General features: G+C 39.3%; 1 protein-coding gene across 1 annotated transcript; it reads left to right on the top strand.

Moving 5' to 3' along the window:
- The first annotated feature begins 13,751 nt into the window (after positions 1–13,751).
- Positions 13,752–16,290, top strand: LOC110618054 (cytochrome P450 734A1). Its single transcript, XM_021761074.2, has 5 exons — positions 13,752–14,087; positions 14,173–14,396; positions 14,479–14,723; positions 14,816–15,179; positions 15,459–16,290. Exons 1-5 carry the CDS (start codon positions 13,805–13,807, stop codon positions 15,897–15,899), a joined length of 1,557 nt encoding a protein of 518 aa, XP_021616766.1. The 5' UTR covers positions 13,752–13,804; the 3' UTR covers positions 15,900–16,290.
- Positions 16,291–22,360: the final 6,070 nt, after the last annotated feature.

Raw genomic sequence — 22,360 nt, 5'->3', positions numbered from 1 at the left:
GCTTGACCATAGTATATTGTAATACCTTTTGATACATGATCTTAATGATTATTGATGACTATGTTTAGCCAACTCAACACATGTATTGCCACCCTTTGGGGGCATTGATGAGATCCCACAGAGGGGTCAAGTTTATGATTATGTATATGTTCAGTGCATGCACAGGTTGAGTTTGGTGTATGATAGAATGTATGAAAGAAAAGTTTTAAATTTTTATGTATGATGTTGATCATGTATGGGATTAATCAGGTTTTCAGGATGTATGTTAGGCTTGCTACGGGTCCCGGCGGCCTTAAGTCGACCCGGATCCTAGCGCCGATAGCGGTCTGATTTTCAGATCGTTACAGTTTGGCTTGTTAGGGGTCCCGGCGGCCTTAAGCCGATCTGGATCCTAGCGCCGGTGGCGGTTCGGACCGTTACAGAGGGGTATCGGTTTCCGGGTCGTTATAGAGATGGTATCAGAGCTTTGGGCCTCAAGAGTACGGTGTGTTGCACATCGGAAAGAGGTTGGCTTAGAGGTCATAGAAGGGCAAGCACAATAGGAAAAATCATGTCCACTAGGATAGGATGCAGAGTCCTGTCTTGCATGATAATGATGTGGAATGCCATGAGTTTATGCATGTGCATTAATGTTATGTATGATATGCTATGTATGTTGCAGGTTCATGTGTTTTCATATGAACCGTATGATGCTAATGATTGTTCGTTTGCTTGTGTGTTGTTCTTCAGAGGAGCCAAAATGCGAGGTGATCGTCGATCTGTGGAATCGACTGGAGTTCCACCTGAGAGGGAAGGTTTGAACACCTTTTCCCCTGCTCTGCCAAGGGCGCAGTCGTGGGGAGTCAGCAGATGGGGAACATCAAGGGACCCTGAAAGGTCTTTTGATGTAAACAGAGAAGGAATGGCTCCAAGAAGGATGTCAGCTAGTATGAGGGAAGTGGAGATGGATGTGCAGAGAAGAGATGTCAGTTTGGGAGTCAGAGTGCCAGAGGAAGGCATGGGAGATTCTCAGGAGGATGTCAGACTCAGGATTCCAGGATCTCAGGTTCAGAGGGGATTGATCCCTCCACTCTGAGTACAGCTGCCACAAGAGATAAAAGGTGGGGAAACACCACTAGAAAGTGGGGCAGAGGCCTCAGAAGGTCAAAGAAGAAGTTTTGGAAGAATTTGAAGTCTAGTATGGGATTAGGTGGTGGTTCGAGCTCTGGCTCAGGCAGTTCAAGATGCTTGAGGTGCGGAAGGCCGCACAAGGGGGTCTGTCTGATTGGGACTAATCTATGTTTTAGATGCGGTTAGGAAGGGCACATGGTACGTGAGTGTCCCATTGCGCACTGGTTGGCACAGTCTCAGCAGGTAGCTTCAGGTAGAGCAGCTCAGCCAGCAGCTCCAGCCATGTTTCAGGTTAGTGGTCGAGGCAGAGGAAGAGGGTCAGCTTTTTCTTCTGAAGGTTCCTGTGGAGAAGGTCCGTCAGCTCCAGCTCGGATCTTCACCTAAGCTCAGTAAGAGGCAGACACATCGAAAACGGCGGTGTCAGGTACGCTCACTTTTGAATGTTCTGATGTGTATGTTTTTGTGTACCCTGGAGTTTCTCTTTCTTTAGTTGCTCTAGGAGCCGTCGAGAGGTTGAGTTGATAGCTTCTGGGCTAGAGTGTTCTCTTTGGGTCAGTGAACCCAAGTGTGATCCATCTGTGGCAGAGTCAGTCTGCCGGTCCAGTTCAGTGTCAGTTGAGGGTAGATGCCTTCCACCTGACTTTGAGGTTCTAGACTTGATTGTCTGGACGTCAATTTAGGGTTGGACTGCGTTTTTCTGCTCGTGGTGCTATCTTGGCCTGTAGAGACAAGGTAGTCAGGTTCAGAGGACGGGATGGATCAGAGGGAGTCTTCTGAGGGAACACAGTAGGGATGCCTAGAGGTTTGATGTCAGCCTATCAGGTTCGTAGGGTACGTAGGAGGGGTTGTCAGAGGGTTCTAGCTCTTGTATGAGAGTTTTGCAGTCAGGTCAGGGAACCAGCCTCAGTGGTAATAGTTAGAGAGTTCTTAGATGTCTTCCCAGGCAAGTTGTCAGGTTCACCATCTGTTAGGGAAATGGAGTTGAGCATAGGAGTGGTGTCTAGACCTAGAACCATTTCTATTCTCCCCTGCAGGATGACACCTATAGAGTTGTAGGAGTTGTTAGAGCAGTTGTGAGACTTGGATTGCTCCGACCTAGTACCTCACCCTGGATTGCTCCAGTCTGGTTGTGGGAAAAGAAGGATGGATCCTTGAGACTTTGTAACGACTGTAAACAGTGGACCAAGGTCACTACCAAGGGCAGGTATTCCCATGTAGGATGGATGATCTATCGGATCGGCTAGCAGGAGCTGTTTATTTTCTAAGATAGATCTGAAATTCGGATACTACCCGTGAGAGTTAGAGTTAGTTTTGAGTTAGCAGTGAGAAGAAGCCAGTTCGTAAAGATGAAGAGAAAGGAGTAAGGATCAGAGAAGCGTAGCGGAAGCTTGTTGAGTTCAGGAGGAGGTTGGGTATTGCTAAGGTGTTTCTTTTGGAGACCCGGGAGTTTATACTCCAGCAGTGCCTGTGTCTCTCTTTTAGGAGAGAGGTTTTTAGGTTTTGCTTGCTGGTTTATGTATGATTGATGCTATGTTTCAGAATGCCTGTTTGTTTGTGGAACATTCGGGGACGAATGTTCTTAAAGGGGGGAAGAATGTAATACCCGGCTAGATTCCGGCATCGGAATCCCTACCTTCCGGCGGGATCTCCATTGGAATCTGGAATTTCTGAAGATGCCAGAGGCTTCTAGAAGGGTAAAATGTGTTTCTAAAATGTTTTCACATGATTTCATGATTTTAAATGGAAAAGAAATGAGTTTTGAAAAGAAAAGACCAAGGAGGCATTTGCCAGGTTCAGCCGCCGAAAGTGAAGTTCGGCCGCCGAACATGGAAAGGTTTTGGGAGCGCTTTTGGCCTCCGAAAGTCTTGTCTAAACGAGCCAAGGTTCGGCCACCGAACCTCAAGTTCGGCCGCCGAACATGCATGAGTTTAGGGGGCACGTTAGGCTACCGAAGGTCTTCGGCCAGGCCACCTATAAAGAGCCCTCAGATCGGAAATGGGCGAGTTTTCTCCCCATTCTCGAGCTCAGGTGAGTTCTTGTCCTCCTTTGGTCATTTTCATGTTTTTCTTCATCTCCTTCATGTTTTCATGAGTTTTATGGTTGTTTTGAAGAGCTTTCAAGCTTAGATCTAAGTTTTGGGAGCTTGGAGACCCAATGAGTAGTTTCCTCCCACCTCCAAGTTAGAGATCACACCAACCCTCGATCTTCAAGAGGTAAGTGTAGATCTTTGCTTTCCTTTATGTTTTAATGAAGTTTTAAGAGGTTTTAATGGTTGAGTATGGGTAGATATGCATGTTAGGGTTTATATGGGTTTTTATGCAAATGTATGTTTATTTATGTTTATGGATGATATGTTGGAAGTTTAAGCTAGTCTATGCATGTGGGAGTGAGTATGCATGATGGGGAGAGAGTATGTGAGGATTTGGGTTGTTTTGATGGTTTTGGCCTATGAGGGTCATAAGCTATCTATGTATGTTTGTGATGTTGTTTTCGGAGTTTAATCAAGTTGTTAAGCTCATTTGTGCATGGTTCAAGGTATATGCATGTGTTTGTGAAGTTGGGTGCTTGTTTTGGGGTGTTTGGAAGGTTTGGGAGGCTTGAATGCATGAGAAGCTGAGTTTTGCCCTTCTGGGAAGAACTCAGGTTCGGCCGCCGAAAGTAGCTTCGGCCGCCGAACCTACCTTTGGATGCATGGATTGGCCGCCTAACCTTGCCTCCGAAAGTTGAGTTTTGGCTTGAAAGCAGACTTTCGGCCGCCGAAGGAAGGTTCGGCCGCCGAAAGTGCCTGACTTTCGTCTCTGGAGAGGGACTTTCGGCCGCCGAAGGTGCCGCCGAAGGAGCCCGAGTTTCGTCTCCGGAGAGAGAGTTCGGCCGCCGAAGGTGCCGCCGAAAGTGCCCTGTCCAGCCTTTTCATGGTTGTTTTCTATGCATGATTAAGTAATGTTTTAGGGGGTTTTTGGGTAGTTGTTTATGAGTTGTTTATAGTGTGTTTGGCACCTCATTCGAGTCCACCTGTGTAGGATCGGACCCGAGGGACCGAGGAGGCCATCAGTGTTAGCAGTTGCAGAGTCAGTCCAGCGTCTGCCAGAGGTGAGTAGAACTAAACTTAATCTTTTATTTTATGAAATCAAATGCCTAAAGCATGTTCATGCATCATGTTTATATGTAATAGGTTGATTGCACTAGTCACACGAATATGACGCATTGCATTATTTATTGTTGATATGGATGGACCAAGGCGACTTCAATAGCCCATATGTCTGTCATATGTTGAAAGTCCTGTGTGAGCTCCTTTCGGGGGGCCGGGCATTATGTTTGGATAAGTCCTGTGCGAGCCCATTTAGGGTCGGGCACCATACGATATGTTGAAAGTCCTGTGTGAGCTTCCTATGTGGGGGCCGGGCACGGACAGAGGGAATTTTGGAGTCATGTCCATCCTTGATGTGAAATATTTGTGCTGTGATGCATTTCACGAAAGCATGTAATTAATGAACTGTTTTTCTTGTTTCTACTCACTGGGCCTTTTAGCTCACCCCTCTCCCCTAACCCCAGTTTTGCAGGTCAGAGGTAGGCCAGGAAGACGTCAAGGGTAAAAGTTATGCTTATGTAATAGTATTGGATTAGTGTTTTAGTGTGGACATGTATTGTAAACTAAGACAACGAATTGTAATGTAATATAAAGTTAGCAGAGTTATGTTTATGGATTAGAACTGTGCTTGGCCCTAAGACTTGGTTAGTCCCCGTTTAATACATGATGTATGTAATGTTTTAGATGTTGAGTTGTGTTTGAACTAAACTTGTGGCATGTATTGTTTACCACGCTAGAGTATTTGATGAGGACCCTAGTGGAGGTCTTATGTTTGTAGTTTGATGCATGCACAGGTTAGGTTCTAGTTCTTCGGATGTAATCCCAGCTTGATGTATGTTATGTTGACCCAGCTAGAGTTTTGATGAGGGCTCTAGTAGGGGGGGTTCTTTATGTTTTCAGTTATGTTGCATGCAGGTCAAGCTCGGAATATACATTATACGTTTCAGTTTTTATGTTAAAGTTTTGATCATGTATGAGATTTGACCAGGTGATAGGAGGTATGTTTGGCTTGCTACGGGTCCCAGCGGCCTTAAGCCGATCTGGATCCTAGCGCCGGTTGCGGTTCGGACCGTTACAGAGGGGTATCGATTTCTGGGTCGTTACAATGGTACCTCTCAAACATTTCATTAGTCTAACTAATGCAGCCCAATGATTGTCATTGGGATTATGTATATACCTACTCAATCTACATACAACATAAGCTATATCAGGTCGTGAAAAATTCATTACATGTAACAGACTCCCAATGATTTGTGCATATTCAGATTGAGCAACAGAGTCACCTCTATTTTTCTTTAATTGACAGTTAGGATCATAAGGGTTACTCACTGGTTTGACATTAAAATGTCCAAACTTCCTTAGAAGCTTCTCAACATAATGCTCTTGTGATAGCATTAGACTATCATTCTTCCTTATGATTCTAACTCCCAAAATCACATTTGCCTCTCCCATATTTTTCATATCAAATTTAGAGGCAAGGAAAGCTTTTGATTTACAAACTATATCGTAACTCGTACAAAAAATAAGCATATCATCCACATATAAATAAATAACCACTGATTCATCATTTATACATTTTGTATATACACACTTATCAACTTCAATAGAGGAAAAATCATCATTCAACAGAGGAAAAATCATCATTCAACAAAACTTGATCAAATTTCTCATGCTACTGTTTGGAGGCTTGTTTTAAACCATATAATGATTTAAGAAGTTTGCAAACTTTATTTTCTTGACTAGAAACAATACAACCATAAGGTTGTACCATATAAATTTCTTCTTCCAAGTCTTCATTTAAAAAAGCTGCTTTAACATTCATTTGATGAATAACAAGTTTATGTATAGAAACTAAAACAATTAATACTCTAATAGAAGAAATTCTAGCTACGGGAGCAAATTTGTCAAAATAATTTGTATTTTGTTTTTGATAAAACCTTTTGCTACTAGCCTTGCTTTATACTTTTCAAAATAAGAAATCTATATGCAGCACTATGTTCAGTGTAATACCCGGCTCGAGTCCGGCATCGGCATTCCTGTCGTCCGGTGGAATCTCGGGTGTCGGAACCCTCGAGAAGGGTAATGCATATGTTTTGCAAGGTATTTTCACTTGTTTTCATGTTCCAAAGACTTGAGTTTTGACAGAAAAGCAACAAGGGAGAACTGCAAAGGTTCGGCCGCCGAAGGTCACTTTCGGCCGCCGAACATTGCATGGTTGCGGCTTCACGTTCGGCTGCCGAAGGTGGTCTGGCCAGCCACCTATAAAAGGGCCAAGGGTCGGTGGAAGGAGGTTATTTCTCCTCCACTTGCAGCCAGAGGTGAGTTTCAGCCTCTCCTACGTTGACTTTCATGTTTTCCATGATTTTCATCCAATCTTTCAAGAGTTTTAAGAGTTTTGGTGACTTATGAAGGTTTTGAGCAAAAGAAGCAAGTTTTGAAGCTTGGAGCTTTGGAAGAGCTTTTCTTCATATCTCCACGTTAGGATCCTTCATCCTCAAGTTGTGTAAGAGGTAAGTGAAGATCCTGAGCTTCTTTGATGGTTTTGAAAGGTTTTATGAAGTTTGTATGGGTAGTTTGCATGTTTAGGTTTAGGTGAGGTTTTTGGTGATTTGTGGTGTTCCAGCCTGTTTAAGTGTTATGTGCTATGTTTGTTTGGGGTTTTAGGGTAGTTTTAGACCCCTTTGTGCATATATATGTGTATATGCTAGTTGGGAGTAGTTGAGATGCATGTTTGTAGGTTTTTGGGCAAAGTTTGCATGAAACAGAGCAGGGTTCTGCCCTTCGGGCAAAACCAGGTTCGGCCGCCGAAGGAAGGTTCGGCCACCGAAGGAAGGTTCGGCCGCCGAACCCCTTGTGGAGGCAGTTTCGGCTGCCAAAGGTTGCCCCCGAAAGCTAGGCTTTCGGTTTAGACAGAGACTTTCGGCCGCCGAAAGAGGGAGTTCGGCCGCCGAAAGGGTGTGAGTTTCGTCTCTGGACGAGACCTTCGGCCGCCGAAGGTGCCGCCGAACATGCATGAGTTTCGTCTCTGGAGTGGGGTTTCGGCCGCCGAACCTGCCGCCGAAAGTGCCCTGTCCAGCTTTCTTTTGCATGTTTTATGTGATGGTTTGAAGATTGTTTAGAGGGGTTTTGGGGAGTTTCGTAGAGATGTTCTTGAGTGCGTTTAGTCCCTCATTTGAGTCCACCTGTGTAGGTACGGACCAGAGGAATCAGGGAGGTCAGCAGTGAGTCCAGTGTCAGAACCTGCAGAGTCAGTGCAGAGATAACCAGGTGAATGGAACTTAACTTAATGTTTTAATCTGACAACTGAATATTTTATCATGCTTCATGCATCATGAATATGCTCTAGGGTGAGTGCATTAGTGTACACAAAGATGATGCATTGCATTTATCCTTGTACTTGGCATGGCTCCTTGTACATTGCTTATGTGAGACGGCACGGACTTCGTGAGGATTCATTAGCCCTCAGAGGAAAGACCTGGAACAGCCCTACGGGGACCAGGCACACACACAAAGACCTGGAACAGCCCTACGGGGACCAAGCACATGGTACTTAGGTACCCCAGATGAGATAGAGGGAGTTTTGATCCGTCCGGCCGAGGTTATGTGATTATGTGTTGCATTCCATGAGAGCATGTTTTATCACCTGTATTTGCCTATTCTACTCACTGGGCTATCGTAGCTCATCCCTCTCCCCTAACTTCAGTTGTGCAGGTTCAGAGATCAGAGAGAACTCAGCAGGGTACAGGAAGAGTACAGAGTCTTGTAATAGCTAGTGTGGACATGTAAATGTAAAGAGATAAGGTTTATGTATAGTGTATAGAATGGTGCTTGACTATAAGAGTTGTCATCCCTTTGTGGAGTCACATGATCAGTTTATGTATGTTTCTTTATTGTTGTATGTTTATGAGCAAAACCAGGCTTAACATTCTGAGTTTGATCCGCCTAGAGCCATGAGGAGCTCTAGTAGGGATTAGTAGAGCACAGAGAGAGTGCATGCACAGGTTAAGCCTTGGAATGAAGAAAAGTTTTATGTTTTTAAGGCAAATGTATGATCATGTATGGGATTTCACAGGTATACAGACAGGATAGCAGGCTTACTACGGGTCCCGGCGACCTTAAGTCGATCTGGATCCTAGTGCCGGTGGCAGTTCGGTTTCCGGGCTGTTACATTCAGCATAACCTATAAACATGCAATCAGAAGTTTTTGAACTTATTTTTCATTTTTTAGGATCAGGAATAATTACTTTAGCAAGACACCCCACACTTTTAAATATTTTAAGTTAGGTGTATAATCTTTCCAAAGTTCATAGGATGTTTTATCAGTTTTCTTATAGGGTATCATGTTTTGTAGATGACAAGCAGATAATAAAGATTCCTCCAAAGGTTATTAGGTGAGGAGAAACTTATTAATAAAGCATTAATCATTTCTTTTAATGTTCTATTTTTTTCTTTCTGTCACTCCATTGAATTCAGGTGAATAAGATGGAGTAAATTCATGAATTATTCCTTTTTTTCACAAAAATTATTAAATAAGATATATTCTCCACTTTTATGTGATCTAATTCTTTTTATTTTCCTATTTAATTGATTTTCGACTTCAGCTTTATATAATTAAAACATATTAAATAATTCATCTTTGTTTCTAAGCAAATATACTTTAGTATATCTAGAATATTAATCAATAAAAGCTACATAATATTTTTTACCACCTCTAGTCATAGTTTGTTTTAAATCCCCTAAGTCTGTGTATATTAAACTAAACAATTCAGATTCTCTATGTGTAGTTAAACATGATTTTTTGGTTGATTTAGATTCTACACAAATCTCACATTTATTTAAATATGTATTACCAGTGCCAGATATTATACCAAGATATTGCATTTTTTTAATATAAGAAGTACTAACATGTCCTAATCTAGCATGCCATAAATAAAAAGAATCAAGCAAGTAAGCAGAAAAAGATGCATTTTCTTTTGTTATTGCAGAAATATTGAGAACAAAGAATCCCTGATTATAATAACATTTTCTAATAAAAATGTTATTTTTAGTCAGTACAATTTTATCTGACTGAAAAGACACCTTAATCCCAACATTTTCCAATAGAGCTACATAAATTAAATTAGCCCTTATATTAGGTACATGAAATACTTTATTAAGTGCCAAGGTCTTGCTAGATGTGAGTTTAAAAAGAACTTTCCCTAAGGATACTTGCAGTCCTAGAATCACCTAAATACACATGTTCTTCTCCTTCCCTCACTGTAGTGTGCGAGATAAATACATTTCTGTTTGTACAGATATGCCTAGTAGCACCAGAGTCTACTACCCATTTTTGCATATTAGCTACAAAAAAAGTTTGAGAAATGACCGTAACAATAATGTCATCTCCTTCAATTAAATTCACTTTTAGTTTAGGAGGATTATTATTTATCACTCTTTCCCTGCACTGAGGTGCATAATGATTTGACTTACCTGCAAAACAATATCCTTTCTTTTTAAAGGCGAGATTATTAAACTTATATTTATAGTCAGGTTTTCTATTTTCGTACCTGTTATTTGATTTATACACTTTTCCTCGTATAAGATTTGATGTTGTAGCCAGCTCTTTACCTTTTGCAGTTTTAAGTTTCCTCCTGTTTGTATCTTCAATTTTCGAGATGTCAGAAAAAAGGTTTGGTGTATGGAACAACAGGTAGAAGAGACCCACCATTTACAGTAGTAGGAAGCGTGGCGGCAAGAAGCGTGGCGGCAGAAAGCATAGCAGAAGCAGAGGCGGAAGCAGGCAGTGCAGAAGTAGAGACAGTGACAACGTTTGGTTCCATTTGTATAAAGTTCTTAAATCCTTAAGATTGTTGGAAAAATAGGATAAAATAATGAAACATGAGTCATATTGAACACAGATTAAACAGGTTCTTCTGAAATTTAATTTCCAGCATTAGGACAACAAAATTTATTTCAAATTTATAATCCAACAGAAAATATAGAGAAAAGAGAATAAAGTAGAAAAATGAGATTGTGTTTCTTTGTAAACCGTTGTAAGCGGTTACAAAAATCTTGAGATAATATAATAAAATTATAACGGTGTCAGATTTAATATTAGATTTAAATATCAAACCTGCAACAGTAAAAAAATCTCATAAATAAAATTTTCAACGACCATAAAATTTTAAACGATCACAAAATCTTTTAAAATCTAAACTAATTTTACAACAATTTTCATAAAAAGCTATGAAGTAGTCATGATTCCTATGACTTGGAACATATGGATACACATCTAAATCCAACTATATTTGATAATTTGAATTATAATTTAATTTATTATAATTTTGTCCATCCAGTTAAAGCACATGCAATTGAGTGAATTATAATTGCTAGGGAGAAGTACTAGTTTGAATCAAATTAATAAACTGTATTGATGGAATTTAGAGATTCAGATCATGAATTTTTTCTTTTTGTTAAATCATTTTGGGTTGAGATTTTAATTTTTAAAAAAATTTTACACGAATGTATATGTACCACAATCAATAAAATACTATTAATTTAAATTTGAATATAAAACCTGTCATGATTTTGAGCATATCAATTATTTAATCCTATCTCTATATTTAATGCTAAGCTTGTAGAATCTAATGATGAATGAAAAAATCTTTAATAATTTTAGATATTTGATATTTTTGTATAAGTAACATATATTTACATTCACAATTTTAATGAGGTGATAAGTATTTACATTTTCAATTTTAATAAGTGATAAGTACATTTAAATAAATTTGAAAAATTTTAAATTTTAATCTTCATTTTTGATTTTCATTTAAAAAAATATATATTTTTGTAGAGAATAACTTTACTATTGGCGAACAGAAACAGTAACAGCAATAACTGATCCACAACAAACCCCTCTAGTCAAATTGACAACAACCCCTCTAGTCAGAAAAAAAAGTTGCCTCGTTTGTGGGATATTAAATTCAGGGAGGGAAGAAACTAATAATAAGTTGAAGAAATGGTTACAACGGTAGCTCTCTGCTAATATTACTGTAACCGTTAAGTGATATAAATTTGTGGGACCCAATAAGGCATATGGCCCCAGAATGTCCTAGGTCTGTTACTACAAGATTAGGGAAGGTGTCCTTAACGTGGGCACCTCATTGTTTGATAAAATAGAGCATATTTTCCTGAAAAATAGACAGCCTAGTTCCCATGACCACAATTTTCAAAATAACAACTCTTCCCTTTCTCTGCCACTCCCAAAACTCTCTTTTGGGGAACAAGTTAGGGGTGCATTGGAGTTCCCTCCCACTTATATCCCATCTTTCCTTTTTCTTATTATTTCCACTTTCCCAAGGCTTATTGTTTTAATTTTTTTATATCTCATAATCACATTATTTATCACTTTAAAAATTTTAAAATAGTATTATTTATCACGATAATTAATATTAATTTTTAAAATTAAATTAAATTAAATTAAAAATATTATTATAATTGAGACAAAAAGAAAAAAAAAACTTTTATTGTTCCTGTTATTTTATTTAAGAAAGATCCAAATTTTATATTTAATATTTTTTTTTAAATGAGAATTGAAAAGTAAAATTTAATATCTATTAAATTTATTAAAATGCACTCTAAGTTTGTGAATGCTTCCACTTCTAATTATAATTATTTTTTTTCTCTGTTTTTATTCATATGAATTTCATACTGTTTTTTTAAAAAAAAATTATGTAGAGAACATTATTTTTATAATAATATATATTGAATTTTATGTTCTAGAAGATCTCAACTTGATATTATATATATTAATCTAAGCAAAATGATTATTATATATACGAATATACACCTCATGCTTTTCTGTTGCTCAACAATTATCCCTTAAATATGGAAAAAATTTGTAGTAGGCGACAAAAACTTCTTTTTTCACTTACTATCTATGACAAATTTTACCATATAAGTATTTTATATATGGTAATGATTTTATTATAATGAATTTTATATAAATTCCATTAATGGAAGGTGAATATTTTTTCTTATATATATATTTGATTATTATAAATATAAAATTGTTAGATGTATTATTTAAATAATAAAAATAAATAAATGAGAAATTTACAAAAGTGGACGCATCCCAATAAATTAAAATGTCCAATTTATAGCATAATATTTTTATAATTTAATAGAAAAATTATTTTTAATTCCTGAGATATAACGTTATTAACGTTTTTTTATTTTTAAAATCTCAGACTTTCATTTTTAAAGTTTAATAAAATTGCTATTAGTTATAAAAAAATAATTGAACTATCTTTTTTAAAACTCAATTTAATTTTTATAAATTTATAAATTTTTCAAAACATTGAAATAAAAAATATATTTTTGTCCTAAATTATTATGTAATTAATATATTTGTTTCTCTATTTTTTAAATTCAACGCTTTAGTATTTAAAGTTCAACGCTTTAGTATTTAAAGTTTAATTTCGTTAAAATTCAAGAAAGAAAATCTCAAATTCAATCTCCATAAATAAATAAAATTTTTAATAAATTTAAGATTTAAATTCAGTAAAAATAATAAAATTAAAAATATATAAAATTTAAATTATAAAAAATAAAAAGTTAAAATTCAATAGAAATTATTTTTATAATGCGGTTCTCATTGCTTGTCATTTAAAAAATTCATTAAAATGTCTTTTAACATTTTAAAAAATCTACTAATTAGCCTTTTCATTAATTTTAATCATTAAATATTATAAAAAAATCTAAAACACCTATGATAGGGAGAAAGTAATTAGTAAACTTTTTAATAATTTGAGAGACCAACTAATATTTATTTTTAAATTATAGAGATGAAATAATAAAATATTTAATGATAAATTAATAGAGAACTAATTGGTAGACTTTTTAAAATGTCAAAAATATTTTAATATATTTTTTAAAATTAAAAGACTAAATAGTAAATTTTTTCATACTATAAAAATTAAATAGTAATTTTTTTATTTTATTATTGATATGAATATTTTTAGAATTAATCTTATTTTTTTTAATTAAGTTGAAATCATTAATTCAATAGAAATATTTTATGGAGAAAACTTAAGAATGAAAGTATTAATTTTAAAAATAGAAAGATAAATTCATTAATTATACTATATTTTAAAAGTTAGAAAAAATTTTAAAATTTAAATTATCTTTAAATAAAAACGATAATTTAATTTTATCAAAAAAACAAAACTCCATAAATAAAAGGCTAAAAATGAATAAATAAATACTCTTATTATAAAATTTGTCTTTTTTATTATATAATAAATAAATAATCCTCGATTGTTGACCAAGAATTCCAAATAGCACCCCCTACACCGTTAGCATTATTCTTCTCTCTTTTTCTCACAAAATTTTTAGATTAATTTGGTTCATTATAAATTAAATTAATTTTAAAATATAAATATATAAATTTAAATTTTTTTTTTTGAAAAATCCATTTATTTATATTTTAAAATTAATTTAATCTAAATAGACCGAATAAGTATTTTCCCTCTTCTTCAAGTATTAAAAGCCAACACACATTCTCTAACTCTAACAACTAAGCCAACATAAGCCAAAAAAGAGAAGCGCTCTCTCTCTCTCTAAAAAATGGAGAAGCTCTTCATCTTCTACTGGCTTAAGTTGTTTTTCATCTGTTTCTTGATTTTAGTTTTCGTTCTAAAGATGGCAGTGTTGATTTGGTGGAGACCCAAAAGAATTGAATACCATTTTTCAAAACAAGGAATCAGAAGCCCCCCTTATCGTTTCTTCACTGGCAATCTGAAAGAGCTTGAGGAGTTGGTGGTTAAGGCTTCTTCTCAGCCTATGCCTTTCTCTCACAATATTGTCCCTAGAGTTCTTTCCTTCTATCATCACTGGAAGAAAATCTATGGTATCTGTCCTTTCTTTTTTTTTTTTTTTTGTTCTCTTTGAGGTTTCTAAATTAGTGCTGTTGATTGATCATCATTTCACTGCAGGTTCAACTTTTCTTGTGTGGTTCGGACCCAAGGTTCGTCTCACCGTCTCTGATCCAGAACTCATCCGAGAAATCTTCACAACCAAGTCTGAATTCTATGAAAAGATTGAAGCTCACCCTCTTGTTAAACCGCTTGAAGGTGATGGACTACTCAACCTCAAGGGTGAAAAATGGGCTCACCATAGGAAACTCATCACTCCCACATTCCATATGCAAAATCTCAAAGTAATTACTTTAATTATAATATATCTACAATAATATTAATTTTCTTTCTTTTCATTATATTTTTAATAATTCTTTTTTGTAGATGCTTGTGCCAGTGGTGGCAAAGAGTGTGATGGATATGCTGGAACAGTGGTCTGCACTAATTTCAGACTCTGAAGAGGTTGAAGTTGAAGTTTCAGAGTGGTACCAAACACTGACGGAACATGTCGTTACAAGAACTGCTTTTGGTAGCAGCTACGAGGATGGTAAGGCCATTTTCCGATTGCAGGCCCAGCAAATCGCGCTAGCTGCCGTGGCTTTCCACAAGGTTTTTATCCCCGGTTATAGGTAAACTCGGTATATACATGCGAGTGCATACAACATGCCATTAATAATTATTATCTAATATATTTACTATTTTCTTATTGTTTCTCGTTTAGATTCATTCATACCGGTCGGAACGTGAAATCATGGAAATTGGAAAAGAAAATCAAGAAATCCCTAATCAAACTGATCGATAGGAAGAGAGAAAATTCAACTAATGGAGTCAGTGGTCCAAAAGATTTATTAGGATTAATGATCCAAGCCTCAAATTCAAGCTCAAATGTAACCGTTAACGATATAATGGAAGAATGCAAGGGCTTTTTCTTTGCTGGAAAATATACCACATCCAATTTGCTGACGTGGACAACTGTCTTATTAGCAATGCACCCAGAGTGGCAGGTTAAAGCACGTGAGGAGGTTCTGAGGGTGTGTGGATCACGTGACGTACCCACCAAAAATGATATTGTAAAGCTTAAGACGGTAATGGAGCCTCGGCCCCTCTGTTAATTTTCTCCTCTTCAGACATCAGATTTTGACAAAAACGTTATTGTTTTGTCTCTTTGTTTCATTGGTTGCTTTCTTTCCTTTCCGTCAAAAAAAGAAAATCAAGAAACTGTCACCTTTATCATTATTCTGTATTCTATTCTCAAGGCTCCTCCTTTTTCTGACCACCATCTAACTGTTTTTGTCATTTTCAGTTTTTGAACAGAGTACTCTAGTCAACTGAAAAATCCTAACTGGGTATGATCTGGTGTACAGCTGACCATGATTCTGAATGAATCCCTGCGGTTATACCCTCCGACGATAGCGATGATCCGACGGTCGAGAACAGACGTAGAGCTTGGGGGCTACAAGATTCCAGGTGGGACTGAGCTTTTGATACCAATCTTGGCTGTTCATCATGATCAGAGCTTATGGGGAAATGACGCAAATGAGTTCAATCCGCGGCGTTTCAGTGGAGGAGTAGCCAAGGCAGCTAAACATTCACTAGGTTTCATACCATTTGGTCTTGGAGCAAGGAACTGTATTGGCCGAAATCTAGCCATTCTGCAAGCAAAATTGACCCTAGCCATTATTCTTCAACGCTTCTCCTTCAGATTGGCTCCTACCTACCAGCATGCACCCACCGTCCTCTTGCTTCTTCACCCACAATATGGTGCACCCATCATTTTTCGAAGGCTGCCCAATTCGTCAACCTAAACACATTCATTTGTGTTTTAGTCCATGATAGACAAAGATTCAAGCAAGTGTTTCCTAAACAAAGAAAATTATCCATAGACGTATATTATATTTATGTGTGCATGAGATTGCATGCCACCTCACCTATCGTTGCTGTGCTAAGTGCTAACCCTTCATGCCCATGGTGATTGTACCAGCATATTTACTGCGGCTTGCTTGTAATTTTGTGATTTTCACTGAAGTGGCATTTGAAGAGGTTGATTAATTTTAGACTAGGGATTTTAAAACATTTTGCAAACAACCAGAACCAGGTAGATTAAATCCACCCATTCATGCAAATCTCTTGTACGTACATGTCTAATGTACAAATTTGCTGGCAGTTCTCTATACAGTTTTTTAATATTAAGCTTCCTTGAATCTCATATTTGCTGTTTATTTGTTACCATATTTATAAACATGTGTGTTTAACAAAACTCTCCTTCTCCCAAATCTCTCAATTTTTTTATTATAATTATTTTAATTAAAATTTAAATTCGAAATCTCTCAATTTTTAAAATAATTAGTTAAAGCTTACTAATCAAATATCTTAATGTCGAAAGTATTCTTTTGTAGAGTCATCCTATAATATTTTTCTATTTTATTTTTTACATATATTAAAAAATATAATTTTTTTTATTAATTTTATAATTATATATATTTTAAATATATTAAATTTTATTAAATATTAAGATATATTTTTAAAAAAAATTAAAAATAAAATAAAATATAATTATAATAATTAATTTATATATTTACTTTAATTTTAAAAAATAAATAAAAATTATAAAACGAAATGAGTGATATATATATATTAATTATAATTTAATGTAAATATTAAACCAATCACATAATGACACACTATTGATTACGGTTCTCAACTTTTTATATAATTTTTTTATATAATTATAACATTTTGGGACCCACATATATATGTTAGCATGTTATCCATATGAAATATAAAAGAAAAAATGATATAGATTTTTCTTACTATAAAATGTTTGAGAATTGATCACGGCTGATGAACTCTGGGCTCACCTCACTCCAGTTTAGGGTCAGATCCATGAAAATAGCCCATTACTTAGAAATTCTCAAGCCACTCACGCGAACTAGGTCCCGTCTGCTCAACCTCACAACCGGGCTTCATCTGGCTTTCTCCACCAGGCCGGCCTGGTCTTCACTGCACCTCGGACCGATCCCATTTGGGCCCAGCTTTGTTCCTATCCTTCGGCCCAGCCCGGAACCCGAAGAAGGATTCATCCATCTGCCTCGTAGACCCGCCTATACCCGCACAGAGAGAATCAGAAGCCGTTACGCATGGGGCAGAGATCTGATTCCCTCGTACGTTCGTATCAGCGTAGCAGGGACAGGTGGTCTAATGATACTCGTTCTGTTGGCACGTCACTAGCAGACAAAAGGAAACATATAAAAGGAGAAATACTCCTCTCTATGTTTAAGCTTTTCCAGTTTTACAGAACCCATTGTAAAACCCTATTTTCTGGATCTCAGATGTAATACCCGGCTAGACTCCGGTACCGGAATTCCTACCGTCCGGTGGAATCTCGGGTGTCGGAAGCCTCTAGTAGGGTAAAATCATGTTTTTATGAAAGGTTTTAATGAGTTTTATGTTTTAAGCATGGAAGAAAATGAGTTTTTGCATGAAAATAGCATTTGAGGAAAACTCAGGTTCGGCCGCCGAAACTCAGGTTCGGCCGCCAAACATGCATGCGTTTCGGGTGTGCTTTAGGCCCCCGAAAGCATAAGTGAGGGAAGTCCAGGTTCGGCCGCCGAACCTCAAGTTCGGCCGCCGAACATGGCATGCATGCGGAGGCACATTCGGCCCCCGAACGTGGTCTGGCCAGCCACTATAAAAGGGTCCCTTAGCCGAAAACGGGCGAGCTTTTTCCCCATTTTCTGCCAAGGTGAGTCTCCGCCGCCCCTCACCCATCTTTGGCGTCTTTCCTCTAAATCTTTCAAGATTTTCACTTGTTTTAACTTGGTTTTGAAGATTTAAGCTTTTGGAGCAAGTTTTGGAGCTTTGGGAACTCAGGAGCTCATTTTCGTGGATCTCTAAGTTTAGGTCGTCTCCCTCTCGATCTTCAAGAGGTAAGGGCCGATCTTAAGCTCCTTATGTGTTTTAAATAAGTTTTATGCAAGATCTATGGGTAGAAATGCATGTTAGGTTATATGTTGAGTTATGGGTTAATATTGATGTTTTGAACAATGTGTGTGGATTTTTGTGTGATTTGAAGTGTTGTAGTTGGGGTATATGACTGCTTGAGACCCCTAGGAACTTGTATGCATGTTTTAGTTGAGATTTATGCATGATTTGAGGTTTTGGGAGGCAAGAGGTTCATGCGAACCAAGTTTCTGCCCTTCTGGCAGAAACCAGGTTCGGCCGCCGAAAGGAGTTTCGGCCGCCGAACCCCCTTGTGGAGGCAGCATTCGGCTGCCGAAGCTTGCCCCCGAAAGAAGACTTTCGTCTCTGTCTGGGAGTTTCAGCCGCCGAAGGTGCCGCCGAACCTGCCTGACTTTCGGCTCTGGAGGGACTTTCGGCCGCCGAACCTGCCGCTGAAAGTGCCCTGTTCAGCCATTTCTTGCATGTTTTTATGTGATGTTTTCATGATGTTTTAGGGGGTTTTTGGGGAGTAGTTTATAGTTATATTCAAGTATGTTTGGTCCCTCATTTGAGTCCACCCGTGTAGGTTCGGACCCAAGGAACCGAGGACCCCAGCAGTGAGTTCAGCTGCTTCGGTGTTGTCAGAGTCAGCCAGAGGTGAGTGGAACTAAACTTAATCTTTTAAATTAAATGTTTTATCATGTTTCATGCATCATGATTATGCAATAGGGTGATTGCATTAGTTTCACGAATATGCCGCATTGCATCATGTGTTGTTGATGTGGGTGAATGTTGGATGACCCAATTAGTCCATGACAGGAAGACCAGGACCCCATTCTACGGCCTGGCACGATTGTGGACTCGAAGACCAGGAGCCCAGAGGAGGCCCTGGAATAATGGTAAGTAATGTATGTATGACAGGAAGACCAGGACCCCATGCTACGGCCTGGCATTATGTTAGCTTGGACTAATTGGTGACAAGTTCACCCAACCCTTATGTGAATTGTTTGTGTTATGATGCATTTCATAGAGCATAGTATTTATGTGTTTTAATAGTTCAGCTCACTAGGCTTTTAGCTCACCCCTCTCCCTTTACCCCCAGGCTTGCAGGTACAGTATAGTGCGGGAGTCCGGATAGAGTAAAGAAGTCATGCTTATGTAATAGCTAGCAATGGACATGATCAAATTGTAATGTAAAAAGTACAGTATAGGTGTGTAATGAGATGATGTATATGGATGTTAGTGTGTGCTTGACCATAGAATGTTGTATCCCTTTTTATACATGATCTTGGTTATTTTATGTCACTTATGTAAACCAACTCAGCATATGTTTTGTCACCCATTGGGGACACTGATGAGATCCCACAGAGGGATCAATGTTATATTAATGTTTATGCACAGGTTGAGTTTGGTTGATGTTCATGGAAAGAAAAGTTTTAATTTTTATGTATGTTGTTGATCATGTATGGGATTAAGCAGGTTTTCAGGATGTATGTCAGGCTTGCTACGGGTCCCGGCGGCCTTAAGTCGACCCGGATCCTAGCGCCGGTAGCGGTCTGATTTTCGGGTCGTTACATCAGATCATCAATTGGCGCCGTCTGTGGGGAACGAAGGAGATCTTTTCATCACCGGAGTTCCACTCTTAACAAAACCCACTGAGATCCGCGATGGCTAATCACAATGAAAGCAACCTTAACATCCCAAATGACTTGAGCTCTGCCCAAGAGGGGCAGCAGTTCTCCTTTTCTAGCCCAACAAACTAAACAACCAAACACCCATTCCTCTCAATCCCTCGCCAAGCTTGGCAAGGAATGCTCCCACCGCTACCTTATCTAACCAGGACCTTCAAACCATGGCCCTCCAACTATAGAACACTGCCCACTGGTTGGGGCAGATAATGCAACAAAGGGGTCTCAGCACCCCGATAAATACACTCCCAGTGGTAGAAGAACCCCAAACCAATGACCCCTAACCTACCCCTGATCGCCTTCAAACCAGCAGTCGTGGTGCCGGGGAAAGGAAGAGAAGAGCCGGAGAAGAGGAAGAGCCGGAGGCCCGAGTCCATGGAAGAAGGGTGAGGGAGATGATAGAAAATGATGAGGCTGACAACTATTCCGCCGGGACAACCAGGTGGACCAGAAGTGAAGCAGAGGAGGAAGAATACCGCCTGGAAAAGAAGCCCAGGCCGGAAGATGAGGACGTGGACCAAAAGCTGCAGAAGTTGAGAGAGCAGCTCTTGGCCGAGCTAGGAAAGAAGGATCAAAGCCAAACCTTCCTACCCACTTCTTCACCTTTCTCAAAATGGGTGCAGCAGGAGACTGTCCCTAAGAAGTTTATGATGCCATCAATGGCGGCTTATGACGGAGCTGGTAACCCGAGGGAGCACGTCATGAACTACAAGACCTTCATGGAACTGCAAACTTTATCGAATGCCTTGATGTGCAAGGTATTCCCAATGACGCTCTCGGGGCCAGCGAGAGCATGGTTCAATAGCCTGGAGACCGGAAGCATTGGAAGTTTTGGAGATCTGGCCACTCGCTTCATCAGCCGGTTCATCGCCGGGGTACCAGCGGATAGGAAGACGAGTTATCTAGAAACGGTAAGGCAGAGAAGGGAGGAATCGCTTAGAGAGTATGTGGCTCATTTCAATGCGGAGGCCCTGCAGATTCCCGAGCTCGATGAGGGAAGGGCGGTAGAGGCCATGCAAAAGGGGGCGACCTCTGCCGAGTTCTTCGGTTCATTAAGCAGGAAGCCTCCGACCTCACTAGCCGAGCTGATGAAGAGGGCTGAGAAGTATATAAGGAAGGATGACGCCTTGGTAACAAGCCGATTCGCTAAGGGAGTGGTAGGTAGGGAGAAAGCCCCGGAGGAAAGGAGGCCGGAGAAGCACGAGAAGAAACATGGCAAAAGGCCTGAGCCTTACAGACAGCCCTGGGAGCGAAGGGACCAAAGACCTCTTCCCCCTCGGGTCTCAGAGCAGAGGCTACTCCCTTCATGGGTTCCGGAGAAGCCGACCCCATTTAATGCCTCTAGAGCCGAAGTGCTCGTAGCTGTCCAAGACAAGGAATTCTTGCAATGGCCCAAACCCCTGAAATCGGAAGCCGACCAGCGAAATTCTGACAAATACTGTCAGTTCCACCGTACTCATGGTCATGACACCAATAACTGTTTCCAGTTGATTGCAGAAATCGAGAGACTGATAAAGAGAGGACACCTGAAGAACTTCGTGAAGAAACCGGAAGGACAAAGACCTCAGCCCAATCCGGCAGTCCAAACGCCGAGGAGAACGGGAGCTAACCCTGTGAATGATGGGTCTAGTGGGACCATCAATATGATCGTAGGAGGCACAGGGGGTCGGATGAGCCGAAGGGGGAAAAAGAGGAGTAGAGAGGGAGAAAACAGCAATGCTGAGGTCATGCAGATCGTCGAACACTCTTCGACGACCATCATTTTCTCCTCGGAGGATGCTCAGGGTGTTCAGATGCCTCATGATGACGCCCTTGTCATTGAAGCTGTCATTTACAACTACTGGGTAAAGAAGATCTTGGTGGATGACGGAAGCAAGGTGAACCTGCTGCCTTACTGAGTCTTCCAGCAGATGGGAATTCCTGAAGAACAACTGGTTCGGGATCAGGCCCCGATTAAAGGAATTGGAGGAACACCAGTGACGGTGGAAGGGAAAGTAAAGCTAGCCATTACTTTGGGAGAGGCCCCAAGGACTCGCACCCATTACTTTGGGAAAGTAAAGCTAGCCATTACAACGCGATCCTAGGAAGACCTGTGCTGTTTGACTTTGAGGCCGTCACCAGTATCAGATATCTGGCGATGAAGTTCCCAACAGAAGCAGGGGTAGGGATAGTTCGGGAAAGTCAGGAGGAAGCAAGAGCAGTATACCTGGCTATGGTGGCAGAGCCGAGCCCAACAGAGGAAGGGCTGGATTCAGAAGTCTTAGAGGTCAGGGACGAGAAAACAGAGGCCAGGACAGAGCCGGTGGGGGAACTGGAGACTTTTCCCTTGTCAGAGGTAGAAACAGATAAGGTCTTCAATCTCAACGCTGGCCTCACCAAAGAGCAGAAAATCGAGGTCATGACGCTGATCCGAAGACACGCACCAAGCTTCGCTTGGAAGCCTTCTGACATGCCCGGAATTGATCCCAAAGTGATGACCCATAAGCTGAATGTCCTCCCCGAAGCCAGACCAGTAAAGCAGAAGAAGAGGGTGGTAGGAAGGGAAAAGCAACAGGCTACCAGGGAGGAAGTACAGAAGTTAGAAGAGGCAGGCTTCATTAGGGAAGTCATGTACCCGCAGTGGTTAGCTAATCATGTAC

This window comes from Manihot esculenta, chromosome 6 (genome assembly GCF_001659605.2).
Source record: "Manihot esculenta cultivar AM560-2 chromosome 6, M.esculenta_v8, whole genome shotgun sequence".
In the NCBI taxonomy this organism is placed as follows: Eukaryota; Viridiplantae; Streptophyta; class Magnoliopsida; order Malpighiales; family Euphorbiaceae; genus Manihot; species Manihot esculenta.
The sequence above is the reverse complement of the archived record's forward strand: the minus strand, read 5'-3'. Positions and strand labels throughout refer to the sequence as shown.

Excerpts from the sequence above, each read along its gene's own strand:
- LOC110618054 (XM_021761074.2), top strand. The coding sequence starts at position 13,805 with ATGGAGAAGCTCTTCATCTTCTACTGGCTTAAGTTGTTTTTCATCTGT. Across the intron at positions 14,088-14,172 it reads TCACTGGAAGAAAATCTATG|GTTCAACTTTTCTTGTGTGG; the intron begins GTATCTGTCCTT and ends ATTTCACTGCAG. Across the intron at positions 15,180-15,458 it reads ATATTGTAAAGCTTAAGACG|CTGACCATGATTCTGAATGA; the intron begins GTAATGGAGCCT and ends TCTGGTGTACAG.